Source organism: Armigeres subalbatus, chromosome 1, assembly GCF_024139115.2.
Source record: "Armigeres subalbatus isolate Guangzhou_Male chromosome 1, GZ_Asu_2, whole genome shotgun sequence".
Taxonomy (NCBI): Eukaryota; Metazoa; Arthropoda; class Insecta; order Diptera; family Culicidae; genus Armigeres; species Armigeres subalbatus.
The window spans coordinates 218,447,344-218,474,050 of NC_085139.1; the positions used below are offsets into that span (position 1 = coordinate 218,447,344).

Below are 26,707 nucleotides of genomic sequence, written 5' to 3' on the forward strand. Positions count from 1 at the left end.
CAAGCTAAAAGCTCTATTTTTTGACACCGGTGCACTCACACAACCAATCGACATCAGTTGTCAAAAAATCAGGAGTACCAACTGCACGGCTATCTCCTTGTCGCCGAGTCTGGCGCTGAGTGCTCGGCGCGGAAACCCAAAGGTGGGAAGAAAATTTTGGGGCTTATGCGCAATAAATATATGTAAATATACTATAAATAATTTTGTTCCGGAAGGACAATACTTCTGAGAAGGAGAAGACTTCAAAAACGGCAGCACTGCTTTTCGAAGCAAAACAATTTTATTTCACCCCTTGGGATGCGGCTCTGGCTAGCTTGCATCGAAATCGCTGTCAAAATCCGTCGCCTCGATCTGTCGCAAGCGCTAGCTGTCAGATAGGCACAACAAAAATCTACGTTCTTTTTGTTTATTGTCGCGGCTAAAATTCGGAAAATTGTTTGAAATTGTTTCCGCAATAGTTGGAAAGTAATTTGCTTGTGTCCGTTTCGTGCGCGCGTATGGGAAGTCGCGTTCCTTCGGGGTGCCACTTGATTAAAGAACATCGCCTTGCGTGATAGAAACCGATGTCGGTCGGCGACTGTGGCGGAACTTTTTCGAGGCACTCGCAATGAATCCGGTCAGTCTGTACATCACAACTTCTCGGCTTGTGTTCCAAAGTGGGTGCGGTGGTGGAAGCGGTGCCGGGCCCGGCGGAACGGATACCGGCGGCGGGTCCAGTAGCGGCAGCGGTGCCAACAGCAGTGCCTTTGCGGATCTCAACCGTCTTTTGCCGTACTTAAGGAAGAGTTTGAGCTGTGCGGTTTGTAGCCGGTTGCTGATGGAGCCGCACACCCCGGCGGAACTAAACTGTCAGCACCACGTCTGTCGGGGATGCGTCGGCGAGCGAAAGAAGCTGAAACCATCCTGTGCTGCGTGCAAGGACTACAACCGTTACGTCGAGAACACCCAGCTGAGGATGCTGCTGCAGTGCTACAAAAGTGTCTGCGAGTACATCAAGACAAAGCCGTTTTTCGCCGAAATGCGGAAGCAGGCGACGGGGAATACGGCATTGAATGGGATCTCGGTAACGGTGATAGGCAGTGGGACTGGGCCGGGTGGGGGAACTGGGCCCTCGGGAACACCGCACCAGCCGATTAGCGTTCCGAGCAATTTATTCGAACTGATCGAGGAGGGAGCGCAGTTCCAGGACAACTACCGGTGCAGCTCCGGATTGACCAAATCGGCGTACTCTATCCTGCCCTGCATTTATCCGGCGCCACCGGTAACGGTAACCGGTCCGTCCGCTATGGTGAGTAGATTTTGCGTTTTTATATGATTTATAAACAGTTCATGTGGGGAAAGTATGAAGAAATGTCTAACGGCCACTACGTCTTTAGAATAAAATAGTTTTAAATTTTTCTACCGAATCTATGTTAATATCAATACAAGAAAGTGTCTCCTTTTTAATTGTTATCTTGCTTCATGGTTCTTCCAAGGAATCAAGGATTTTATCAGTAGATCTGTCATCAAATATCTCTTGTTAACAAAGAATTATTTTTTTTTCTAAAACAGCCATTATCAATGGGTGGCCAACAACCCAGCCAACAGATAACCGTACCTTCCAGCGGAATCGGCAGCCAAGTGCAAGCCAAAGTTCACCAAACGGCAACGGCAATCGGAACTACGGCGGGACCGATCACCATTGCCGACAAACATCAACAGCAACATCATCCAAATCCAAACCGCCCACAGCTTCATCATCATCCACAACAGCAACCACAAAATCAGCAACACAAAGAAATCAAGTTCCGATCGGCACCGATTAAAACCGTCTCCAACGGGTCCACTATGTACTCGGTATTGTACGCGGGAAATGGCAATAAAATAACGATCAAAAGAAAAATGGACCCGCCGCACATCCAACGAAAGGCCACCATCCACACGTTGGACAAAGAGGGACAGATAAAGCTGGCCAAAACTCTTGCGGACAATTCGGCCGCCATGAGTGGGTTCAAGATGCCTCAGACGACCGGTGGTCTGGTGGCAAGTGTGCCGGCTGTGGCCATGGGACAAGGAAATGTCACAATGGTAAACACCGCCACCACCACAAATGCGATGAGCAAACAGGCGGCTAAACAGTTGCTCAAGCGGAGAGGCTGCCGGTGTGGGAATGCAACGGCAACCCCCGGGAAACTAACCTGCTGCGGTCAACGGTGCCCATGTTACGTTGATTCCAAGTCCTGCGTTGACTGCAAGTGCCGCGGCTGCCGGAATCCCCATCGGGCAGATGGCATGAAAGTAAGTGTGATGCGATTAAAATGTTCTGAACTTTTAATACAATTGAAACCCTATTTCTAGGTTCGTCCCCACATTCCCGAGCTACAAAATCTTGAAATCAACCTCCACAATCCGAACGAGGAAGAAGCACTCTCCACCGCTACGACGACAGTCCTGGCGGCTCAGCAGCCTGTGAGTACCGTGGGCAGCAATAGTGGAACCCACATAGGCGTTCTTGGTCAGTCGCCGCTGGCCAGTGGCAGTGTTAGTCAACCGCAGGGTTCTGGCTTGACGACAGTCGGTCCCGGTGCGAAGGGGTTGACCCAGATCAGCCATCTACCGGGTGGATCGACACTGAAAATAACACCCACGTCGATTGCTAACGTACTGAGCAGTACGAATCAACTGATCGGCGGTCCCGACGGAATTGACATGGTTCCGAGCGGCGGGCTGCTCGACTCGAATGGGTTCAGCTACATTACGCAGGCCAGCTTGGACGCGGGGACGGCCGTGGCACCCACTGCTACCCAGTATAACGTATCCAATGGAGGGACCATTCACGGTAAGATTTAATTTTATGTCGCATGGGGGATGGCTAGCTTGGGGTTGAATGGAGTTTGTAGAGGAGAAAACTGAATCAGCCGTCTCCAACTGTAGAACTTAGGGCAACTTCACCAGTGGTATACTATTGGTCCAAATTTATACCACATATTGACCAGGTACAAATGAAAAAATAGACCACGCCAGAAGCGTTTGCACCAGCGGTCTATCTCGTTTGATGTGTATTTCTAGCGGAACATGACAGATCGGCCAATAATTTAAACGGGAATTGAAAAAAAAACTTGGAAATATATTTCAGATTTATTTTTTTTTTTTATATATAAAACGGTAATAGCAAAAAATTGCTACATTCAAAGTTAATTGCCTATATGCCGGGTATTGAGCCACCCGGAGTGGAAATTAATTACTATGTCTGAAACTGAAACACATGCACAACATGTGATAGATTTAGTTCGGAAAAGGTATTGGGGGGTAACCGCCCCTTCGGTGGGGTTTGATCCCACGAAACCAGTACGCTAGACAGGTGCTTTAGTAGTACTAGAAGTAGTACTTTATTGAGCGCCGTTGCTGATGAAGCAAGTGTGTGGGAGCCGGGCAATACTAAATACTCATCCTACTTGTTTGGCATTTGTACAAAAATACATATGAGAGAGTTAGTTCTGGAAATGTATTGAGAGAGTTCAGCTGGTACCTGGTGCTGGGAATTTGGTTTCATCAGTTCCCGCTAAGCTGCGGAGGACGACGGAGGTCCTTCGTAGCTTAGTAGGAAAAGCACCTGTCTAGCGTACTGGGGTCGTGGGATCAATGCCCACCGAAGGGGCGGTTACCCTCCAATACCTTTTCCGAACTAAATCTATCACATGTTGTGCATATGCATAATCGAATTTCAGACATAGTAAAAAAATGATTTTATCTTTAAATGAAAAGCAAGACCCAAACTTTGCAAACGCACGCATTACAAGCTTTGAAAATGCGTCAACATTTTTGGAAGATAATTTTGGATAGATGCGATGATAGATTGGATGTTCAACCTGACTGTGGTAACGGACTTGACTCGATAAGAACACGCGCTGCGGAGACTTCAACTGACGAAGCATACGATTCGGAGGTCAGAGACTGAATACCCGACCTGCACAGGCAAAGTACTTAACATACAAAACACGCACCAGTTAGATGGAGGGACTTCTACCACATCCCCTTTTTTCCTGGAGAAATATAAATGGCAAATATTCTTTTATTATACGATGTTATTTATCCATAATTAGTACTATCCTAGAATGATCACCTACTTGAATAATATACTCAATTCCCTGGACTGAATCACTTTGGTGGCCGCAGAACTCTCTTCGATCATCTAACTTCTGTTGGAGATGATTGTGATGAAGCGTGACAAGTTTCAGCAATCGACTGAGAGTCAGTAGGGTTTCCGGTATCAAGTACTTCCTGATGTTTCCTAGATTCCGTAAATTGTAGTCCATCAGCCTCACTACTCGGCTCTTCTGATAACACATCGGGAAGCAGCTTGAGATGTGAAACGTTTCGATCAAACACTTTCCCAGTATCATTGGAACGAACTTTCACATAAGGACCACGCTTGTCAATTACAATACATTTCTCTTTTAAGAAAAAAAGCTTGTTGGCTGGTAAGAGATTTCTCATGAGAACAGTATCGCCCACTGCTATGGAGCTGATTCTTGCTTTACGCTTAGTATCTTCCCGTTCTTTCGCAAGACTTTTCTCCATATCTCGATCCCGGAAGCCAGTGCTAGGAGGAATTGTTTCGAGATCGTCTACTTGAGACAACTTGGTACAAACTATGCGACCCTGTAGTAGTTAGCTCGGTGAAACTCCAGTAACTGTATGAGGCGTGTTGTTGTAAAGCTGCAAATAATGATCCAGCTCTGCCTTCCAGTCATCGTATAGGGCGTGAGAAATCCTCATCCTTTTCAATAGGGATCTGTTTTGGCGCTCTACTTCGCCATTGGCTTGCGGCCAATACGGCGATGTATGGTTTAGGTGGACTCCATTTTCCTTGCAAAACTTTTCGAACTCTATAGAAACAAACTGTTTTGCATTGTCCAACGTAATTGTTCGTGGCGGGCCCCAGATTCGGAAAATTCGATGAAGTCTTCTTATCGTTTCTGCATCAGTGGTTTTGTTCATTATTTCCAATTGCATGTACCGGCTAAAGCAATCTATTACTACCAAAATATATTCTCCGGTTGGCATAGGGCCCAAGAAATCTATTGCTAAATCCACCCATGGTTTATCCGGTAGCTGACGACGTGCCATTGATTGGTTCCGGTGGATCGGGGAGCTGTACCAGCCTATATCCCTCGCAAGCTTCACAAATGCTAACGGCATCTTTGTCAATCCCAGTCTCCTGTTTTTCAAGAATGATGAAACCCAGAGAAATAGTTCAGGCGGAAACATCATCTCTTGCATGATTTCTTCTAGACGATCGGTTCGCACTGCGTTATATGCGTTTTTTAAGTCCAAAAATGTCACAGCCGTGATGAAACCTTCTCTTTTGTGTTGCTTGATTGCGTTGACTACGTAATTAACACAGGTTGATGTTGAAACGTTTCGCCTGAACCCAAAGGAGAGCCTTGGCAATATGTTTCTGTCAGCCAGATGTTGTTGTATTTTCTCTAATACAGCTGTATTTGTGATCTTGGTTATGGTAGGGATCAATGCTATCGGCCTTTTTCCTTGTACTGTTCCTTGGTCGCGTCCCGGTTTCGATATAGCAACGATTTTTACTTCATTCAGTTGATGTGTTAGTGTGCCTGATATAAACATTTGATTTATTTGTTCTAGGATAACTTCTCTTACTTCCGGTTTTATTTGCTTAAGCATAGCATAAGTAATCATGTTCCCAGATTTCGAGGTGATTTCGCGTTTTTTGTTGCTAATATTCTGTTCCATTTATCTGCGTCCATCAGGTTGTATCTACAAACCGGTACATACGATATTGGGACTTCGAAGTCTACATCGTTTGCTCCTACGTGTAGATCCAAAAAGTCTGTCGCCATTTGTTCGTCTTCTTGGATCGGATTGTTGACTCTTTTACTTCTTTTTCCCGATATTCGAGAAATTTTGTTCCACAAAACCTTCGAGCTTGTTTGTGGGCCGATTGTTTCCGCTAGTTCTTCTATTTGCCTTTTGATTTCTAGGTTTATTAATTTGGTGAAAGTTGCCGTACATTTTTGACTTTTATAGCGTTTTCTATTGTGCTCCGTTCGTGGAACCTCTTGGCCGCCTCCATCTTATCCTTCCATGCCTTCTCCACCGTATCATTCCACCAAGACTTGGGTGTGTATCTGCTAGGTTTTTTATTCTTTCTGACACATTGCTTAATTTTTCCTCTGAGCTCCTCGAAACTGTTGATGTCATCTCTGTTCCAGCTTGAGACCTCTTCGAATACTTTTTTGTGATTCAAATAGGTTGTCCTGGAATTTTTGTCCGGTTCGTCCAAAAACATTTCGATCAGCACATGTTCACTTATTCCAATGTGAAGAACTTTCCATTCCAGACATGGAAAAAGTCCTGCCGAGCAAAATGTTAAATCGATAGCTGTCCGCTTGTTTTGCGGTGTCTAGTGGAATGAAATTTTTTGATTCATTATTCATTCATATGAAGTTTGAATCATTTATGGCGTCTAGTAGAATTGCTCCTTTCCTTTCGCTGTAGCTGTTACCCCATTGGATGTGGTGACAATTGAAGTCACCAGCAATGATCACTCTATTGCATCGCTCCAATTGTACCAGTATCGAGTTGATCTCCGTTTTGAATGAGTTAGGCGTAATTGATGGTGCAGCATAAATACGATGATTACAATATCCAGACGTAATTTTTTTTACAGCGACTACTTGAATCTACTCCGACTGCACCGTGATGTCCATCTGTTGGTAGTTGTATTTGTGTTGCACATATACTCCAACTCCTCCATAGTTGTCTGGTCTTGCTGCTAATATTTGATGGTAGCCGTTTATCCTGTATTCCCGATTGCTTTCCTCACCTAGTTTTGTCCACGTTTCCGAGAACACTCCAATTTCAAATTGCTTTTCGTTCAATACTCGCATTATTTCATCCTTATTCTTTTTTAAACTCTGAACATTAGCTTGTACTACACGCATTTTTATTTGGTTGTTTACACATTGTTTTTTTTTTTTTTGCTATTCTAGTTCCAAACTATGGGGGTTTACCTTACCTTTTCCGATCATGTTTGACACAAACATTGAAAACTCTTCCTGGGTTGTTTCTTCTGCCATGCTCGTTGATGGGGTGGGCTGTTGATTGTGCGTTGCTCCGGGTGTTTGTTGTTGCTTTGCTGCTTCACGTAGTTGGTTCTTCCACTTATCTGCTTCCGTGACCTTGAACTTATTGAATAAGGCCACACCATTCACTTGATTCATTTCGTCCGTTCGTTTTTTCTTCTCCTGCATTATCACAACTTGGTCCGCGATGTTTGTCGATCTTTCGTAATCTCCGGAGCGTTTCCTCGGCCGAGTGGGTAGAGTGGTGCGTGTTCTGTACTTCCCTGCTGTCATGGTTGCAAACGATTCTGCTGGCGTCGGCTCCTGGGTGCCTTCGACCAGTGCTTCATAGTAGTTACGTGTTTGGATGGGGTACTGTTCCACTGCTTCAATCGCGGTTAGATTCGTACGTGCCATGATCGCTTGCACATTGTTTTGCCTTGTACGTTCCGGGCAACTGATATCCGTAGTCTTATGCTCCACACGGCAATACAAGCACCTTTTGGGTTGTTTGCACTCATTGAAGTCTTCTTCGTTGTCATGTGATCTTGAACAGTTGTTGCATCTCCGCTTGCTTTTGCAGTTTGTGGCCAGGTGATTATACCGAAGGCAGTTGTGGCATAGCACTGTTTTTCGATAAAAGGCTGTGACGCCCACTGAGCAGCAGAAAATTCTGACACGCTCAGGAAGCTTGGGTGCTCGGAATGTAACTGTTACGCGCGCGAATTGCCTCCCTGTGCGAAGGTCCAGGGTGAACGAGACTTTCCTTACACGCAACGGGGTATTAGCAAAAGACTTGTGCCGAAGCGGACCAACTCTAATAGATTTCACTCGGGATTCTCGATCCTTGCTAGTTGCCTTGCTCTGAAAGCCTATGCGATGGAATCAAGAAGAGAGTTTCATCTACTCGAGACTGAACTACCACGTGGAAATACTTTCCTTCCTAATCTTCCCGCTAGTATACTTTGCTCAGAAAGTCTATGCTGCAGAAGAGTGGAAATCAGTCTTTGGGAAGATCCATAAAGTACGTCACGCAAAAATTGGCGATTTTCAACCCCCCCTCCCCCCTTCGTCACACTTTTTGTATTGAAACTCTAAAATTTTTGTATGAGTCGTCACGCTGCTCGGCACCCCCCCTCCCCCTAGGAGCGTGACGTACTTTGTGGATGGCCCCTTTCCTTACTGGATGCCAGGGATTTTTTCGGTCTTAACCAACAGACAGCCGTCTTTAGACTAAAACAAAAACTTCAATCTTTATTGATACTGCAGGGTATATATACATAATTTTTGCTTATTCTACATTTTACAATTTTTGGTTATTGCCGTTCTGCCCGCGCCCATCAATCCGCCGTATGGGCTTGATGCGCGCGTTCAGAACGTGGTGCTGCTGAGTCTAGCACAAACAAATCGCCCTGACCTATGCTGGAAGTGCACTGCACTGCGGCGCACACGTAATTAATTATGTGCGGACGGGTCGCTGTAAGAATCATTTTCATTGTTTTGGGTACATCGGCGCGCGCCAGCGCCGTTCGTTTGGGATCAAATTCTGTTGTGATTGTCGCGTCGGTAACAGTAACGCTTACTCGCATTGTTGGTTCCTTCTTGCCATTTACGTGCCGATTCATGCGATAAACTGTCATGATTTGGTATTCGCACTCCATTTCTTCTGCAATCTCTTCTTCAGAGATGTCGATTGGCACACCGGCGATCACACCTGTGACCGACACTAGGTGTCGTGGGATGTAGGCTCGATAATTCTTGTCTTTCAAATTGGCATCCGTTGTCAGTCTATTCGCAATTTGGTAGTTGTTGACGTAGACCATTAGTTTGTTCCTTCCAACCTGTTTCATTTCGGTGATGTGAGTTTTGTAAATTGGCATTCGCCGCAGTGCGCAAGCTAGTGACAATTTGTTTATTTTCAAGTTTCCATTCTGCGTGTCAATCAGTTCAACCATAACACGAAACGGTCCTTTGTCACCGTTTTCGTATTGGTAGTTGATCTTCGGTTTGTCTTGTCGTGTATTTTGCGTTGTGTTCCCGTCGGTATCCATGGATGTACCGGATTGCATCATCTTTTCATTTCTGTTCTCCGCCATTTTATTTTCTTTTGATCACCTCACTATCCGCCATTTTGATTCTCCGCGTGGGGTTTTTTCCCACTGGTACACTTGCACTAGTTAGCGTCCTATCGCACTTCAATCACACTGTACACTGTATATTTAGTTACTACTTCTCTTTAGTTATTACTTTTTTTTTTTTTTTATTATTGGGCTTTAACCTTTACAGTAGCCGTTCGATAACTGCAAAATGTTTACTTTTCAGTTAACGAATGCTGTTCGATAACTGCAATGCATTCTAGACGTCAAACGGTTGTCAATCGACGTCAGATGCAATAAAAGTGCATCTAAATGTGCAGCGCAATGCAGCTGTCATTGAGTCTGACATCAGTTTGAAGTTTAGCGGTCCGATAACTGCAAAACTGTTGCAACTATCGAATTGCAGTTAAAAAGCATTGCAGTTAAATGACTTGCAGTTATCGAACGTCTACTGTATATTGGTTATTCGCCCTTTAGTGCATTTTATTTACTCGTAATTCTTAGTTACTATAATAAAGTTGTTAACAAAATTAAATCATCTTTATAAGGTCGGTTTCTCTAATAAATTTCAATAATTTCTTCTCTTCGTTAGGATCGTTGCACAAAATTTCCCTCACTGAAGTTCCTAAACTACATTCAATTCTTTTCTGATCAAAAGCTCTACAATCTAACAAAATGTGTGGGACGGTCAGCGGTTCTCCACATGTTCGGCACATATTCGTTTCTTTATTGAACAGATGTTGATGTGTGACACGTGTGTGTCCTATACGTAGTCTGCTTAATGCTCTCCTTTCTGTAGCTGAATGTCGGTCTATCCAGGCATCAGTTGTATTCTTTATTGACCGCAGAAAACAATTGCTTCTTCCCCATATGGTCTGCCATTGGTCCTCAATTTTCCGCTTACACTCTCGTATTGCATCATCGGCTGGTATTTTGCAGAGCAGCGCTTCTCCGGATCTTCCAATTTTGGCTAAACGGTCCGCTTGTTTTAGTTATTACTATTATCACTGGTAATTAAGTATAGATTCCTTTTCCTTGATTATTGTGATTTTTATCACCGCGAGAAACTCTCTTGAGACACTCTCTACAGAAAACGCGTGTTGTCACTCCGACCTCTCGTTTTCGAATGTAAAATCTATCTCAATACCTCTCAATCTGCAACAATAACAACGTTCATTTGGCTCACGTTTTGACAGTTCTCAATGCTCTCAATACAACGTGAATCCTTTTGTAGTGAATGGAGTGCAATTTTTAGGGTCTGTCTCATTTGGAGAATTAAACTGAAATTAAACTTAAAAGTGACCTTTCAATAATTTTCAAATAACCCTGCTCGCAGAGCAAGATTACTTTTGACAGATATCGAATCATTTTGCATCGATGTCTTATTGGAATTGCTGGGTAGCACCAGCCATTCTTATGACTGGGTTATTTGCTAATTTTCGATCTGTCACTTTTAAGGTCACTCCTGACAGAATCCAAGTTTAAAAGTGCTCGCGTTTTCGGGGGCACACCACCCGATACGGAAGCAATGCACAACTGTCATTTTTCTTACTTCATGCATGCTGCGACGCAGCAAAGCTAAATCAACAAAAATGACAGTTGTGCGCCGCCTCTGAATCGAGTGGTGTGCCCCCGAAAACGCGAGCACTTTTAATCTTGGATTCCGTCAGGAGTGGCCAAATGAGACAGAGCCTTAATGGTTCTGGCAAGTCGTCGCCGTCGGTTCCATTTGCTAGTTGCGGTAACTTCTACCTCTTCGACGTTCCGTTCGGCCGAACCATTTTGTTCGGGATTGTGCGCAGAACACTGGTTTTGTGCGGAATTCCGCATTTCCACAAGTATTGCTTGTGGATGTCACGATTTGTGTTACTTCGTCTCGTTTCTCAGTAGTATGCCTGGTAGCGGGTCAGGGGGTCAGTCACTAAAAAGTCTCTGTTTTCGAGCTCAAGTCACTATTTTTAGAATGGTCGTAGAATGGAAATACATTAAAAAAAAATATGAAACTTTAATATGCATGCCAACCGAATGATATTTTGCTCAAATCAAATAGCGAATTCGGGAAAATGAATTGGAACTTGTTAGACTAAAAGTAGTTCTAAACGTCTTTGTGGCTTCAAAGTTCAACTGAAACTTGGTCGGCCTTCTGATTCGATTTTATTTTTAGCTTTCAAACAGTGATTAATTGGAGGGGTTGTTCATGATTTAGCATATTGTGAGACATGAAAGTTTTACGTTGTAGATTGATGATCGGGTGGAACAAAGCGGAATGGAATCGTCGGTGTCTTCTCAGGATATCGGACTCAGGTAGTAATAAGGAAACAGTTGTTTTCACTTTGAACGCTCGAACTCGAAGAAGAGCTCTACGGAGTTTATTCTTTGTATTTAACGTTTTACTGACGTTACACTTTTTGACAGCGCATTTACGCTGAATCAAATTTACCCATTTTAGGGTACATAACAGCTCTCCCCCCTTAGAGTTTTACAGCTTATATACAAATTTTTCATAATTATAATTTTTTTCTTAATTCTAAATAAAATTGTAAAATTATACAATTCAGTTTTATTTTTCAGATCAATTTCACTAGTATACATAACTCGGATCAGTCTTCATGACTTTTTTTCTTTTCGAACGCCTAGGTGGCATGCTAGGTGGGTCGTCCACCATCGATTTCGCTCTTTTTCTTCGGATCCTGACATCTTCATCAGGAAATCCTAGGAACTCCTCTTCATCTTGATCGCTGCCATTTCGAATTGCCGTTTCCGCCATTTGAGCCGAAAATGCAGGGCTGGTAGCGAGTCACTTTTTAGTGACTTGGTCACTATTTTGAGCCTAGTCACTAAAAAGTCACTATTTGCATCCAAAAGTCACTAAAGTCACTATTTTTCGAAAAATGGTCACTAAAGTCACTATTTTCGCACCACCGTTTGCAAAAAAAAAGTTCAAAATAAAAATCATTTGTACCTACCATTATCATCAACCAAATCGAAGTTTGAGAAATTGCTCCAAGGCCGTCTTATGAAAGCAGAGTGGGTTCGAACCATGGGCTTCGGGATCAAGAGGCCTGTATGCAGACCACACAGCAAAGCTTGGGCTTACGTTTAGGCAACTCCGTTTATAAAGCGCAGGATTGTTACGACTACGTGGATTTCGCGATTTTCACTGTTTTTGCCGTTTTCGCGGATTTGATGTGGATTTACATAACGGTTTTGAGGCTTCGCGCGGATTTAGTTTTGGGTGGAAATTTAATAAATAAGGAGCGAAGGCTTTTGTTTTCGATAGCAAAATGTTGTTGAGAAGGGACACCACATTTGATGTCTATGCTTACCCAACGACGAACCAAACAGCATGACTCTACGACGAAACACACAGCATGATATTGTCGGCGTAGCACATCATTAGAATTCGGAAGTCGGGACTTCGGGATCGTAGCGCTGACCGCAAAATCTTTGTGTAAAACTCCGCCTTAAATTTGGTAAATAATTTTTGGAAGGTTTTACTTAGGAATTCACCAAACAATATCTACAGGAATTCCCAAAAAGATTTCTACCGGAATTCATGAAAAAATCCGCTTGTATTTGAAGAAGTTTTGTTTTCAAGGATTCGCGGAAAAGTTTTTACAATTTTTTATGTGCAGTTCCCACCGAAAATCCTTGAAGACAGCAGGAATGTCTAGAAAATATTCTGCCTTGAATTTCTGGCATGAAAGAATTTCCGGAAGTTTTTGTGCTGAAATTCCACTTCGGATTTCTGTTGGAATTTCCGTTTGAACTCCTGGAGAAAGATTTCACAAGATTTTTTCGCACAATTTCTAAAAAAAAAAAATTCACATTTTCCGCACAATTTCTGAAAAAAATCCTAGAAATTTCCACAAGGCTTTCCACAAAAAAACAACTTCCGCTGAAATTTCTGAAAAAAGATTTCAAGATTTTGGATCACATTTTACGAAACTTGAAATTTAGGAAACTTAGGTGTGGTAAAATTCATGTTATATATGAGTTCTGGTTAATGTTTTTAATATAACTGAGATCAGGGTTCGGAAAAACAAATGGAAAATGGACTATGTATGTATATGAATTTGTTACGATTAAAAATTATTAAAAATTAAAAATCCTATTTTAAAAATGTCATCATAATTCATAATTTTTAATTCTTTAAGTTTTGCCTTTCTCGTATACTAAGTATACGGTAAAGGCTATATGATCGCTCCAAAAACAAACTTTTTATAGAAGGCCCGGAGACCCATAGTGTTATATACCAATCGACTCAGTTCGACGAATCGAGGTGATGTCTGTGTGTGTGTGTGTATGTGTGTGTGTGTGTATGTGTGTGTGTATGTGTGTGTGTGTGTGTGCGCAAAACTACTCAACAAAATGTCACTCATTTTTCGGGCACTTATCCTCAACCGATTTGCTCGCAACAAGTTGCATTCGATGCAGAATCCTGTCCCATTGTTTCCTATTTGAAATTGGCCAGATCGAACTATGGGATCGAAAGTTATGGCCAAAATACAAATTCATTTGAAAAAATCGCGTAAAAAATGTCACTCATTTTTCGGACACTTATCCTCAACCGATTTGCTCGCAACAAGTTGCATTCGACGCAGAATCCTGTCCCATTGATTCCTATTTGAAATTGGCCAGATCGAACTATGGGATCGAAAGTTATGGCCAAAATACAAAATCATACGAAAAAATCGCGTAAAAAATGTCACTCATTTTTCGGGCACTTATCCTCAACCGATTTGCTCGCAACAAGTTGCATTCGACGCAGAATCCTGTCCCATTGTTTCCTATTTGAAATTGGCCAAATCGGACAATGGGGTCGAAAGTTATGGCCAAAATACAAAATCCTACGAAAAAATCGCGTAAAAAATGTCACTCATTTTTCGGGCACTTATCTTCAACCGATTTGCTCGCAACAAGTTGCATTCGACGCAGAATCCTGTCCCATTATTTCCTATTTGAAATTGGCCAGATCGGACTATGGGATCGAGAGTTATGGCCAAAATACAAATTCATACGAAAATATTGCCTAAGAAATGTCACTCATTTTTCAGGCACTTGTTCTCAACCGATTTGCTCGCAACAAATTGCATTCGACGCAAAATCCTTTCCTATTGTTTCCTATTGAAAATTGGACAGGTCGGACTATGGGATCGGATGTTATGACCAAAATACCTTTTTCATAAAAATCACAAATAATGTCACCTATTTTCGGACACCTAACCTTAATCGATTCACACGCAACAAGTTGCATTCGACGCAGAATCCTGTCCCATTGTTTCCTATTGAAAATTGGCTAGATCGGACTATGGGGGCGGAAGGTATGGCCGAAACACCATTTTAGCCTGTTTATACGAAAAGGCTGTATGTTCGCTCCAAAAACCAAACTTTTACAGAAGGCCTGGAGACCCATAGTGTTATATACCAATCGATTCAGCTCGACGAACTGAGATGATGTCTCTGTCTCTCCCACTTCATACGGGAGTTTGGCAGAAAGACGGTCATGAGATTTATATCATAACAAATATTGCCCTCCGCTCGCGTGATGGGAATGACATTTTCGTTTTCTTTTTGTGTAGTCGGAGCTTCAGTTCAACTAACATCCAAAAGTGATATCCTTAAAATATATGACTGGGTGAAATGAAACAGGATTATGTACGTCAAAAAGATTGGAAAAGGAAACAAAATGTCGAAATTTATTAGCATATTGTAGATCAAGCTGAAAACCGAACCGAGGTCCCGCGAAATCGCTTTTTCTCGCATTTCCGGATGTTGCAACTGCATCGCGAGTAGTGCGCAACTGTGCCATAGTCGGGCACCACTCGCGATGCAGTTGCGACATCCGGAAATGGGACAAAATATGATTTTCGGTTTTCAACTGGATCTACAATATCTTTGCCATAAATAATCTGATTTTCATAGAATGGACAAAGAAATTTGTCTTTTTTACTCCTAGCCACTAGCTCATCTTTTTTCAAGCACACACTTTTTACGAAGGTCGAGAAAGGCACCATCACCGCTAGGTGGATTAATCTGGGTTTTTTTTTAAACAATTCGTCCTAATAAAGATTCATAAGCTTTGTGATTCCAAATAATTCTCTGTCAAGTAATTGATTAGATCATTGTATTGCTTTTTTACCGACGAATCGTGCTAATTTTTCAACGTGCCAAAACGAATGTTCACACGTCTATAACTACATAAAAATGAACGAAAGCCTTTTGGATTGGGCTTCGTTCTAGCACTCTTTCACACTGTCTTGCAGCTGAATAATTTATATATGGTGAAACTTTTGGGAATATATTTTGACGAGACAATATTTTTTGAACGGTAGTAAAAGACAGCGTAAAATTTGTTATATTTCATTCTGCCTTTTTCATACACAAACTGCAGTTTCACGAAAAACTTCGAGCTCATATTAAACTTCATTACCACAATGCTGTAGAACTTGATTTACCCGTGACGCTGGGTAAATACCATTACGTGGTGTGTTACGGAATAAGGTTTACTATGGTCATATTGCTAGCCTCTGGATGTCCCAACTTATATCTTCCTCAATATCCAACTTCGTGGTATTTATGATGGTGTCGCCAAGTCGGTTGTCCCCTGCTAAGATCCATCCTATCCCTAGTTACGGTGAAAATGCACACGGCCAGCAGTAATAATCCTCCTGCTTTTGTAATTTTTGTCTTTTCTTGATTTCTGATAGCATTCTAATGAGGATTTGAAAAAATGATATCCCTAGTTTCCGATCTACTACGAGTTACACAGTGACAATACGAATGCACCTCAGCTCATACAAAAGTCACTATTTGGTCACTTTTTCTGCTTCTGAAAGTCACTATTTGGTCACTTTTTTCGTCATCGTTAGTCACTAAGTCACTATTTTGAACGGCATTTATCGCTACCAGCCCTGGAAAATGTTACATTCGATCGAACCATCGAGTCCGGATTAGCAGCTGGCCTAAGCTGTGTTCTATGTGCGTTTATTGGAACGTTTGAAATTTCCACCTGGAAGACATTTTGAGAAACTTGCTTTAAAAAAATTGCCTTAATCCACCTAGCATGGTTCCGAGGATTATGGTTTTTATACCACACCTCATCACCAGCTATCAGGTTTTGCAGACGATCAGTGTTACCATTAAGTAAAACACTTTTATGTTTGCTTATATCATCATGCAGCTGATTTGGAGGATTTTGTGGTACAACTTCGGGTTTCAGATAATGTTTATAACTCTTTTTTGGATTGATAAGATCAATTAATGTCTTCGGAGCATAAGAAAAAATCTTCTCCGATGGGAATCGCCCATCACTTGATGTACAGTAGTTACGAAAATTAATTAAAAATAGGCTAATCTGATCCTCAAGGTCCAATTCACTAACTTCTGGTTCAAGTAAAAACTTTTTCAAAACCTCTTTAACAGTACGTACAAGTCTTTCTGCCTGACCATTACTGGCAGGATTGTACGGAGGACTCTTTAGAACATTTATTCCTTGTTTTACCAAAAAATTGACAAAAGTATGTGAATTGAAAGGAGGACCTCCGTCAGAAACTAAGACATCTGGCAACCCAAAACGAGCAAAAAATGCTACTAATTTTTTTAGTACTTTACTCGTATCTGTACCCCTCTTCATCCACTCTATCTCCACCCACTTTGAGAAGCTATCTACCATAAGCAAAAATGTGTGATGTTGAAAATAAAAGAAATCAACATGCACTCTACTAAAAGGCCTTGTTGTTGGAATCCAGTGAGACTTCATTTTTGATTTTGGTACTATCGCCATTCCATTGCATGCATCACAATGAGTGACAAAACTTTCAATATCTTTATTTATACCAAACCAGTATACAAATCGTCTAGCTAACTGTTTCATTTTTACTACGCCACCGTGGTTGGCATGTAATAGTTTCAAAACTACCTTTTGCATTGATTGCGGTATGATTACCCTGTCCTGGTACAACAAGCACTCGTCAACAATTTCTAAATCATGCCGATTTGAAAAAATGTTCGCAAAACGCTTGTCAAGACTTTTTGGCCAACCACAGTTGATGTAAGTAATAATTTGTTGCAGAAATGTATCGTTCTTTGTCTCGTTTGCTATTTTTTTGTATTCCACTGGTAATTCGTTTCCAAAGTTTAAACTGTTTATAATATTTGTATCATACTCACTAGGCACTAATTGCTCTAAAGGGAATCTGGAACAAAAGTCCGCATTCCCCATTTGTGAAGATGGCCTGTATTTTATTTCAAAATCATATATTGAAAGCTCTAAAATATATCTTTGTAATCTTGTGACATAAATAGCATGCTTTCCTTCTTTACCAAAGATACCTACTAGGGGCTTATGGTCAGTAAACACATAAAAAAATTTGCCATAGAGGAATTTGTGAAACTTTTTGATGGTAGAAACTAATGCTAAAGCTTCCAGATGGAGAATTGGGTAGTTCTTTTGGGCTGAGTTTAACGAAAATGACGTAAAACAAATCGGTTTTTCAACGTCGTCAATAATATGCGCAATCACTCCTCCTAAGCCATAACCAGATGCATCAGACACTACTGCTATTGGTTTGTTTGGGTCATAAAACTCCAAAATATTGGCTTTCAGTAATGCCTGTTTACTTTCATTAAATGCATTTTCGCAACTTTCGTTCCATATAAATTTAACATCGGTTTTTAAAAGATTGTACAAGTGATACAACTTAGAAGAAAGACGCGGTATAAATTTATGATAATAATTTATCAAACCCAGAAAAGATTTGAGTTCCGTTACAGTTCTGGGATTTTTTGCATTTTTAATTGTTTCAATTTTATCAGGGCAAGGCATTAAACCATCTTGGCAAATAATATGCCCAAGATAATTTAGCTCTGTAACGAAAAACTTACATTTGTCGTAATTTACCTTAATATTTGCATTAGATAATCTTTCAAGAACCAATTCAAGTCTTTGTAAACAATCGGCCAAATTTTTTCCAGCAATAAGCACGTCATCTAAATAGCAGTACACAAATTCTAAATCTTTTAAAACTTGATCCATTACCTGCTGAAAAATGGAAGCACTAGAGGAAGCCCCCTGTGGTAATCTGTTGTAGGTAAATAAACCTTTAATTGTGTTTATCACCATGAACTTTCTTGAATTTTCAGAAAGAGATAGCTGGGTGTACGCGCCTTTTAAATCTAGAGCACAAAACATTTTACAACCCGCCAATCCAGCAAACAAATCTTGAGCTGTTGGTAATGGATAGCTATTCGGTACAATTACCTTATTAACCGAAACCTTGCAATCTATTACAAGTCGGATGTCATTATTTTTCTTTGGCACTACTATAATTGGTGACGCCCACTCACTTGTCTGTACTGGAGTGATGACATTTTCTTTTTCTAGTTTATCTAAGTAAACCATGACCTTATCCCTTAAACGATAAGGGACATTATAAGCTTTTTTGAAAATTGGTCTGTCTGATTTCAAAACCAGATCGGCCTTAAACCCACTTATTGGTGATGTCAAATCCTTAGAAAATATATGCTTATACTTTTGTTGAATGCCGCGAACTAAAGTATCATTATTTTCATTCATTAAAATGTTGTTTACTTGTAGAGAGTTGCAAAAGTAATTTCTCCAGCTAGGAATAAATACGTCTAGCCATGATCGTCCCAATAGAGGATAAAACTTATTTTTACAGTTTAGCACCAAAAGCCTCAATTTTTCAGTTTTTCTCTTAAAATTTACTGTTACATCTGTTTCGCCAGCTATTTGTAGTTTTGCTCCATCTACTACCACTAGATTTTTAGCAGACTTTTGTAGAGATTTATTAAAAAGCGAAAAATACTGTGTTTTACTTATAACAGAAACAGAGGAACCACAGTCAACCTCCATTTCCACGAATTTATCCTCAATACGAACATTCACCAGACAAGGTTCACTAATTTTATTAAGGGACACCACATTCATGCACTGAAAATCACCTGAATCAGAATCGACCCTCTCTTCCTAATCCTTGTTCGTCATCCTGTTTAACAGCTCTGATACATCCGGTACATTATTTCCTGAGGTTCCTGGCTTCATCTGCTCCAAAAGTTGTACGGAATCCTTGCGCATATTTTTTCAATTTGTAGCATTTCCTTTTCAGATGACCTTGCATCCTACAGAAATCACAAAAACGTGGATCGGAAACTGATTGATCTCCCCGTCGTCTCCAATCCACAGACCTCGGCTTTTGGAAATTGTTTTTATACCTGTTATTTCGATATTGATAGCCACTATTTCGATCTATATGCTGCGGTTGGAAACCCAACCTGCTTTTCACCGGCATTCGATTTCTATCAGCTTTATAATTAGTTTTGTAATTTCTTGATTTATTATACACTTGTGCCAATCTATGAAGAGCAGTACCCGCAGGGGCACCATTTCCCATAGCGGCAATACGATGAAAATTAGGACTAATATTCGCAGAGAGCGTTTGCGCATTACTTCTCGCAGCTTCCCAGGTTTGAATTATTTTTTCAGCAGTTTCTAAAGTTTGATCTGGATCACTTAAAATGCGTTGTTTTAAAGCTACATCTTTCAAACCTGCGAGCAACCTATCTCTGATAGCAGTGTCTTTGAATTCACCATATGCGCAAAGCTCCGCTTGAATCTTTAAAGCCAGTAAAAAATCCTCAACCGATTCGTCCAAATCTTGAACACGCTGATTGAAAGTGATTCTTTGGCATACACCAGAAGCTGTTTTGTCCAATCTTGCTTTAAGTTTCTCAACCATAACAGCCAATGAAACTTCAAGTAAATCTCCGGTGGGAAATAATTTCCGCAACTCGGAATAAATGAAGGAACCACTCAAGGTTATAAAATGAGATTTTCTATCATTTTCTGCAATCTTATTTGCGAGAAAAAAGAACTCCAATCGCTCTACCCAATGCGTAAAAGAAGTGCCTTTACGGAAAGGCTCAATCGTGGTGGTAAAAGATATCGACATTGTACGCCTTGGTTTCACTTTTTGGTATAACACAATGAGTTATTGTTTTAAAAAAATCAATGGGCAAAAGTAAATAATAAAAAAAAACAAAAGAAAGCAATTGGCACTGTTAACCCAAAACAATGGAAAGAAAATAAATTAAATGACTCACCCTATTCTTCCAGACCGTTTTCGCTTCCACTCACCAGCGTCGGAATGGTACCCGTATTGAATCCTCTGGAGCCCGGTGCAACAAATCCAACGAACGTCGTCGTATTTCGACTCAGCGTCTTAAAATTCTTTCGATCTATGGCTTCTGCATCAGCATATACCCTGCGAGCGTCGGAATGGTACCAATAGTACCCGGAGGGTTAAATCCAGCGAACGTCGTACTTCGTAATTTGACCCAACGTCGTAAAATTGTCCCTTCCTTGCCTTCTGCACCAGCGAACCAGCGTATACGCAACGTAGACCCAGCGAGCGTCCTTCGCTAGTATCGCCAAGGTTGAAAAGTGTTTGGTATTTTGAACCGCAACGAATCCAGTCGGTATCGAATCAACAGCGTTGCCGAAAAGTTGTCCACAGCATCCAAATCCAGCGAAAACCGCAAGCGAGTGTAATTTCAACACTAAACGGGGATATAGAAAGAAACTATCAGAACAATACAAAACCAATTTCTTTCAAACGCACATTCGATTTTCAATGGCGGATGCCGCTAAGAAAAAACCTTTGTTTTGACACTAACGACGCGCACTAGATTAATTGTGTTAGTATTTCCACACCGTTCACTTCGCTACTCACTTTTACAATTTTCTTCCTTTGTACCATTCAAGGCAACAAAAGAAAAAAAAAACAATTGAAGCCAACAACAATCGCCGCAATAAAACGCAATTTTTGTCTGCACCTAAAATGCTGGCTATAAAGTTTCCCTCGGGAACACTTTAACTTACCTGCAATGAAAGGTCCTTTGCAAAAAATAATCCTCGTCGCCACTTTTACGTTGTAGATTGATGATCGGGTGGAACAAAGCGGAATGGAATCGTCGGTGTCTTCTCAGGATATCGGACTCAGGTAGTAATAAGGAAACAGTTGTTTTCACTTTGAACGCTCGAACTCGAAGAAGAGCTCTACGGAGTTTATTCTTTGTATTTAACGTTTTACTGACGTTACACTTTTTGACAGCGCATTTACGCTGAATCAAATTTACCCATTTTAGGGTACATAACAGAAAGATGGACCCAAGTTACTTACTTCGCGACAGGCTCCGATCAATACTTGAGAATTTGTCAATATATGATGATAATTTGTACATTAAAAATTCTATAAACTTTATAGATCCCAATAAGAAGAATCGTTTTTAAAATATTATGGTAATTTGACTCACCAATACTTTTGGTATTAGTATTTCGAAGAAACTTTTGGTTAAGGTATTGTGGAACCCAAAACGAATCATTAGGTTTAGGTCGAGTCAAGTACGAGACACTGAAGACGACCACACAGTTGTGGTCGAAATACGTATCTGCTAAGGTATCGAATTAATTGGTGGAATTAAATGGAGTTACTTAACTCGTCTTAAACGGTTGAACACATTCCACTAAAAGCGCTGAACATTTTTTTTTTTTAAGAAATATTTGCTTGCTCGTACTGAAAGTTGCTGAAGTAGGATGATTTTTCGAAAATACTTGACGTGAAGCAATCTGGAGCTTCGATGGTCCTGGCAGCATACTGAAGCTATTTCGTCGAAACTGCAGTGCAGTCCTCCTGTGGCATCATGCACAGAAGCTTCTGGCAAAACTGATGACAATTCACTCCTACCGTCCTCTGAAGCTTGTCTCAACCGTTGTCGTTCAACCGGTTCTTCTGCGTTGCATGAGCTTATCCATCCTTGCACCTTATCTAAATAACTAATTTCGTCCTTGAAGCTCTTCATCGTTTTCGGAATCCTCAATCAGTTTTGATAGCTGTTGTAGTTCCTCCAAAAACGCCTCTGTCGTTCAAGCTGCTTCTGCTTTACCTTCAATATTTTAAGCTGGTCCTCTTCCTCCAGAGCTTCTAGACGGCTTCTCTCCTTCATGTCTTCAATTCTCATCAACGCTGAATCGCGTTTCGAACACTTAGTTTTATCACTTTTAACGGAATTATTGACGCTTTTGTGGTTTTCGGAACGAGATTTCTTATTCGCTAGCAAACGCGGTGGTTGGTTCTTCAAATCTTTTTCGAAATTGTTTACATCTCATGGAGTAGATGTTCCTGGCTGACTAATTTCTTGGTTCTTATTTTTAACTTTCTGATCGGAAGTTTTCTGTTCCAACTTCTCCTTTGACTTATTGGTATTATCTTTAGTACTTCCTTTTTTAGCTGCTCGAGGGGGTTGTACACGGCTGACACCTGGCTGCCTTATTGATTCCCGAGCTAATACGTCCTCTCCGAGGCACGTACGGCAGTACCAAACTAGCTCCGCTATACTCTGGTCCACATCCACATATGCAAAGTGATGTCATTTCAGACATCGACCACACTGCACCATAGAATCGTACTGATCATCTCTTTCGCAGCAAGGATAGACTTCATCCGACGGTATATTCTTTTGAGTATTGTTTGGAGGTGTTCGGGGAAGCATTGTAAAACCGCTTTTTGAAGTATGGTGTTCGGCAAACTCAAAACTATAAATTTATTAAATTCAGTTTAGGAAATTCAAATTAACGTCAGGACTTACAAATAGTTTAAGGTTCAACAATTCAAAACACGATCTCCGTCTGATCCTCTACCCTACTACAAACCCTTTGCGTTCCAGTGTAACACTTGCTATCGGAGGCAGGTAGACCAAGAGTGGAGCACCTAAGCGACCGTAATCGAAATTGGAAAGTAGTTTGGAAGAATACATCAGACCGTCGACTGACTCATCAAGAGAGAGAAATTTGGTATCTCATTGTAAATCAGAAGCTATTAAATCAAAACCTGCTATATCGGATGCAACAAACAAACTCATCATCATGTCTCAATTGCAAGACAACGGGAGAGGACCTAGAGCAAAAGTATTTTACGTGAGCTCGAGTTAAAACAATAGCACCCAATAGACTATTTTCTTTTGTAAGCCTTATTCAACCCGTTTATCCAAGTGTAAGTAGTCTAGATTGATACGAACTGCTCAAAATATTTGTGCAATTTATATGTAACTCAAATAATGCGATTGATACTGCAGCCTTAGAATTCCATCTAGATACAGGAATCTGAAATACTCTTCATAACCTACCTTTACCTATATTTTAGCATAAGCCTGACTAAAAAACAGTTCAAAAAATCAGTTATGATAAAAATACAGATAATAATGCAAATTCTGTAAAATTGAGAATAATTTATTAAAACTAAAAATCTTCAGCAAAATAGCTATGCCGAGAATTGTACCGTACTGAAATCAAAAGAACACAGTAAATGCATAAAAAAAAAACAATTTTTTTATGTTGCTATGCTAAATTCAAAGACATCACAAAAAATATTAATTTTATTTTTTTTATTATTACAGTGGTTGGCATCTACGCGACCCACCTGGGCGACATGATTCGGACGGACACCGGTCTCAACAGCCTACTCACCCACAAACCCCCGGATGCGCTGCTGACGCAAAGTTCGCTGAACCCATTAAGCATGTCGACCCCCTCCAGTCTGCTTGGGCACGCACTGTTCAATCCGTCGACGACGACGATGTCCACGAGTGCCGTTTCCAATATCCTAAGCAGCAGTGCTGGCGTTGCCGGTGTGCATAGTTCCGGTCCCTCCGGGCTGGAACTATCCGGCATTGGCGTCGGCGATGGGTCCGGTATCGACATCGGCGATCAGCTGGACCTCACCGGAACGAACCTGATCACCATTGACGGAACGCTGGACGATCGGTTGCATGCGGACGATGTCTAAGCAGCGTGCATCGGTCTGTGCTTTGAACTGGTAACACATTGATCGACAATGTTTTTAGACCTTTTTTTAAATTTTACTTGTAATATTTGTTTTGTCCGAGGAGCAAATTCTCGTTGTAGAGTCGCTACTACTCTTCCAATCGCTCCTGGACATCTACGAATTGATTATTGTCCCGTCACAGGGGCACTCCGGCGGAACCTACAAAGATCATTATCATTCACTGTCAATCCACCTTTCCTTTGATTTAGGAAAAACGCTTTATTAGGTTTCGCTCGCTAATTTGTCGATATATGTAATATTAAAGTTCTACTTATAAGGTACACGTAACGAGAAACAAACACACTCACATAGCAGATTGGTAGACTTTTTGTACTATTATGATTACTCTCATACATGTGTAAAAACAGGAAACAATGAAACAAACGAGCAGTTCTAGGATAAGCTTACACCTAAGTAGCCCCAGCAAGCCCAAGTCAAACGCCTGTTGGCCGAGTTGGGTGATGAATGCATTGCCATCGCGCGCTTGCGGATGGCGTTCGTAGTAGTGAGATGTTCGATTTTAAGCGACCCATTAAGTCCCCTTCTCCTCTGTTGACACAGAAACTTAGTTTGCCTAATTGTTGTATCTCCAATATCGAAGCTTGAACCCGAAACCTTGTGCGGATGAATGCCATCAAGTAGGTACAGCGCAACTCCTAATGTAGGCTACGGTTTTTTTTAAATGGTTGAATGGATAGTCAACGAATGGTGGCAAGATCTTATTGGACGTAGAGGATTATCCCAAAAATCGCGGACGACAATTTTTCTGTTTATAGAAGAATAGCTTCGTTTTCGATTACCTTCTGGTTTAGCAGGAATTTGAATCTTGGTTTTCGAGTTTGTCCATACCGCGTGAGTGAATCGTTGAAGCAGTATATATTTCAATAAACTATTTTGTCAATGTAATTAGGATGACTCATTTTGAACGAAATCCATGCCCATTTCTTCGTGTTCCATCATGGGTAGGTTCCGTAAAAATATTACGTATTCCTCCATAAAGTATGATCAACAACACTTTACCAGCATTATATCCACCTTGTTAGTTTTTGCCTTTTCCGTCCACTAAGTGTACCCACTAGTTACATGTTCGCTACAAAAACACATTTTTTAACCCTTTATAAGGCAGACGAATCTAAACAATAAATTAACAAAAACAACAATAGGACACAATGTTGACATGGTATTAAACTCAAATGTATGTTTGTTATACATTAAACAGTTCAGAAACATTGAAAAATTGGTGGCAATATAGTTGCCACTGCCCGCCAAGCGGTAAAACATTGGTGGCAATATAGTTGCCACTGCCCGCGAAGCGGGACAACATTGGTGGCAATATAGTTGCCACTGCCCGGCAAGCGGGAAAACAGGCAACAACAAAAATATAAAAAGATTTTTAAAAATTTGGTTTTACGTAGAATCAGTCAAATCAAAGTACGTTACATTTTTTGGTGAAGAGTCCTAGTCAGAAAACGCATTACAAGTGAAAAAAAAAATTTTCGCGTTTTTTTCTCCCAAGGGGGGACCCTTGGGAAAAAACACAATTTCGTCAAAAATCCAAAAACCAAATATACAGAAAGGCAAAGCTTTTTTCACGCTAACCACGTAGTAATCTAACACAGGAGATTCAAGATAAGTGATACCAACGAGAAAAATATATCTTTGTCTTTTTTTTAACGAAGTATAACTGAAAATCATTCTTCCACTCGAAACTTACGATCTGTTCGTAAAAAAACTGTTCTCAAATTGACATTTCAATTTTTTTATGGCTCAAATTCATCTGGGGTGTTACTAGGAAGCAAATAAAGTCACTACATGTGAAATAATAAGTAGAGCTCTTGTTAATAAATAGAAAAACATATTATTTGTTGGTGGCAATATAGTTGCCACTGCCTTATAAAGGGTTAAAGGAGGCTCGGGGACCCATGGTGTTATATACCAATCGATTCATTTCGACATATTGGCAAGGATGTTAACGATCATTCAGTAATTTGCGTTCGATCATTTAGTGGTTTGTCAATAACACATTCCAGAAGCTGAATTTCAAAATATGTTGTATGGTGGACTTCTAGTGCGAAGGTTTTTCTACAACTCTGCCTAATGGTTCGTTGTTTGAATTCCACTAGTAACGGAGTTATAGCTTTAGTTTTGAAACCTTCGTCCCGGTTCCGGGGTCTAATTACTCGCTTTACCACGTGTCGGGTGAATCACAACTGGGGACTTAAGCGCCACCTTCTTTAGAAGGGTCACCAGTGCCGTTAAAGTCCGGCCAAAGACTCCTAATTCAGGGCAGGTAGTTATTTCCCAAATCACATAAAAACCATAAAAAAGAGCCCAAACGGAAACCAATCACTGAACTAGAAAAGCTCTACCTTATCAGCGTTCGACTGTTTTCAATTCTATCGCACCAACAAACTCTGAGATCAATTAAAGCACAAAGGCTACAATCTAAATCGAGGAAGCAGTACTTACGGCTTATTACTTATTCTAAAGCAAATCCCAAAACTAGAACCTAAGAAAAAATCCAATAATGATTAAATAAAAATAATAATTCGCAAAAGAGTGTAAAACCAAAATGATCGAATAGAGGGTTGGAGTGGAACTAATTTTAACATTTACAATTTTTACAAAAGGC

The 26,707-nt window shown here is 40.8% G+C and overlaps 1 protein-coding gene across 1 annotated transcript; it reads left to right on the forward strand.

Moving 5' to 3' along the window:
* Nucleotides 1-333: 333 nt before the first annotated feature.
* On the forward strand, nt 334-24,981 carry LOC134205773 (uncharacterized). Its single transcript, XM_062681355.1, has 4 exons — nt 334-1,288; nt 1,552-2,277; nt 2,338-2,818; nt 23,648-24,981. The coding sequence occupies exons 1-4, from the start codon at nt 608-610 to the stop codon at nt 24,034-24,036; spliced, it is 2,277 nt and encodes a 758-aa protein (XP_062537339.1). The 5' UTR covers nt 334-607; the 3' UTR covers nt 24,037-24,981.
* The last annotated feature ends 1,726 nt before the right edge of the window (nt 24,982-26,707 follow it).

Coding starts and splice junctions, on each gene's coding strand:
- LOC134205773 (XM_062681355.1), top strand. CDS start 608: ATGAATCCGGTCAGTCTGTACATCACAACTTCTCGGCTTGTGTTCCAA. Junction 2,278..2,337: donor ATCGGGCAGATGGCATGAAA/GTAAGTGTGATG, acceptor CCCTATTTCTAG/GTTCGTCCCCACATTCCCGA. Junction 2,819..23,647: donor CAATGGAGGGACCATTCACG/GTAAGATTTAAT, acceptor TTATTATTACAG/TGGTTGGCATCTACGCGACC.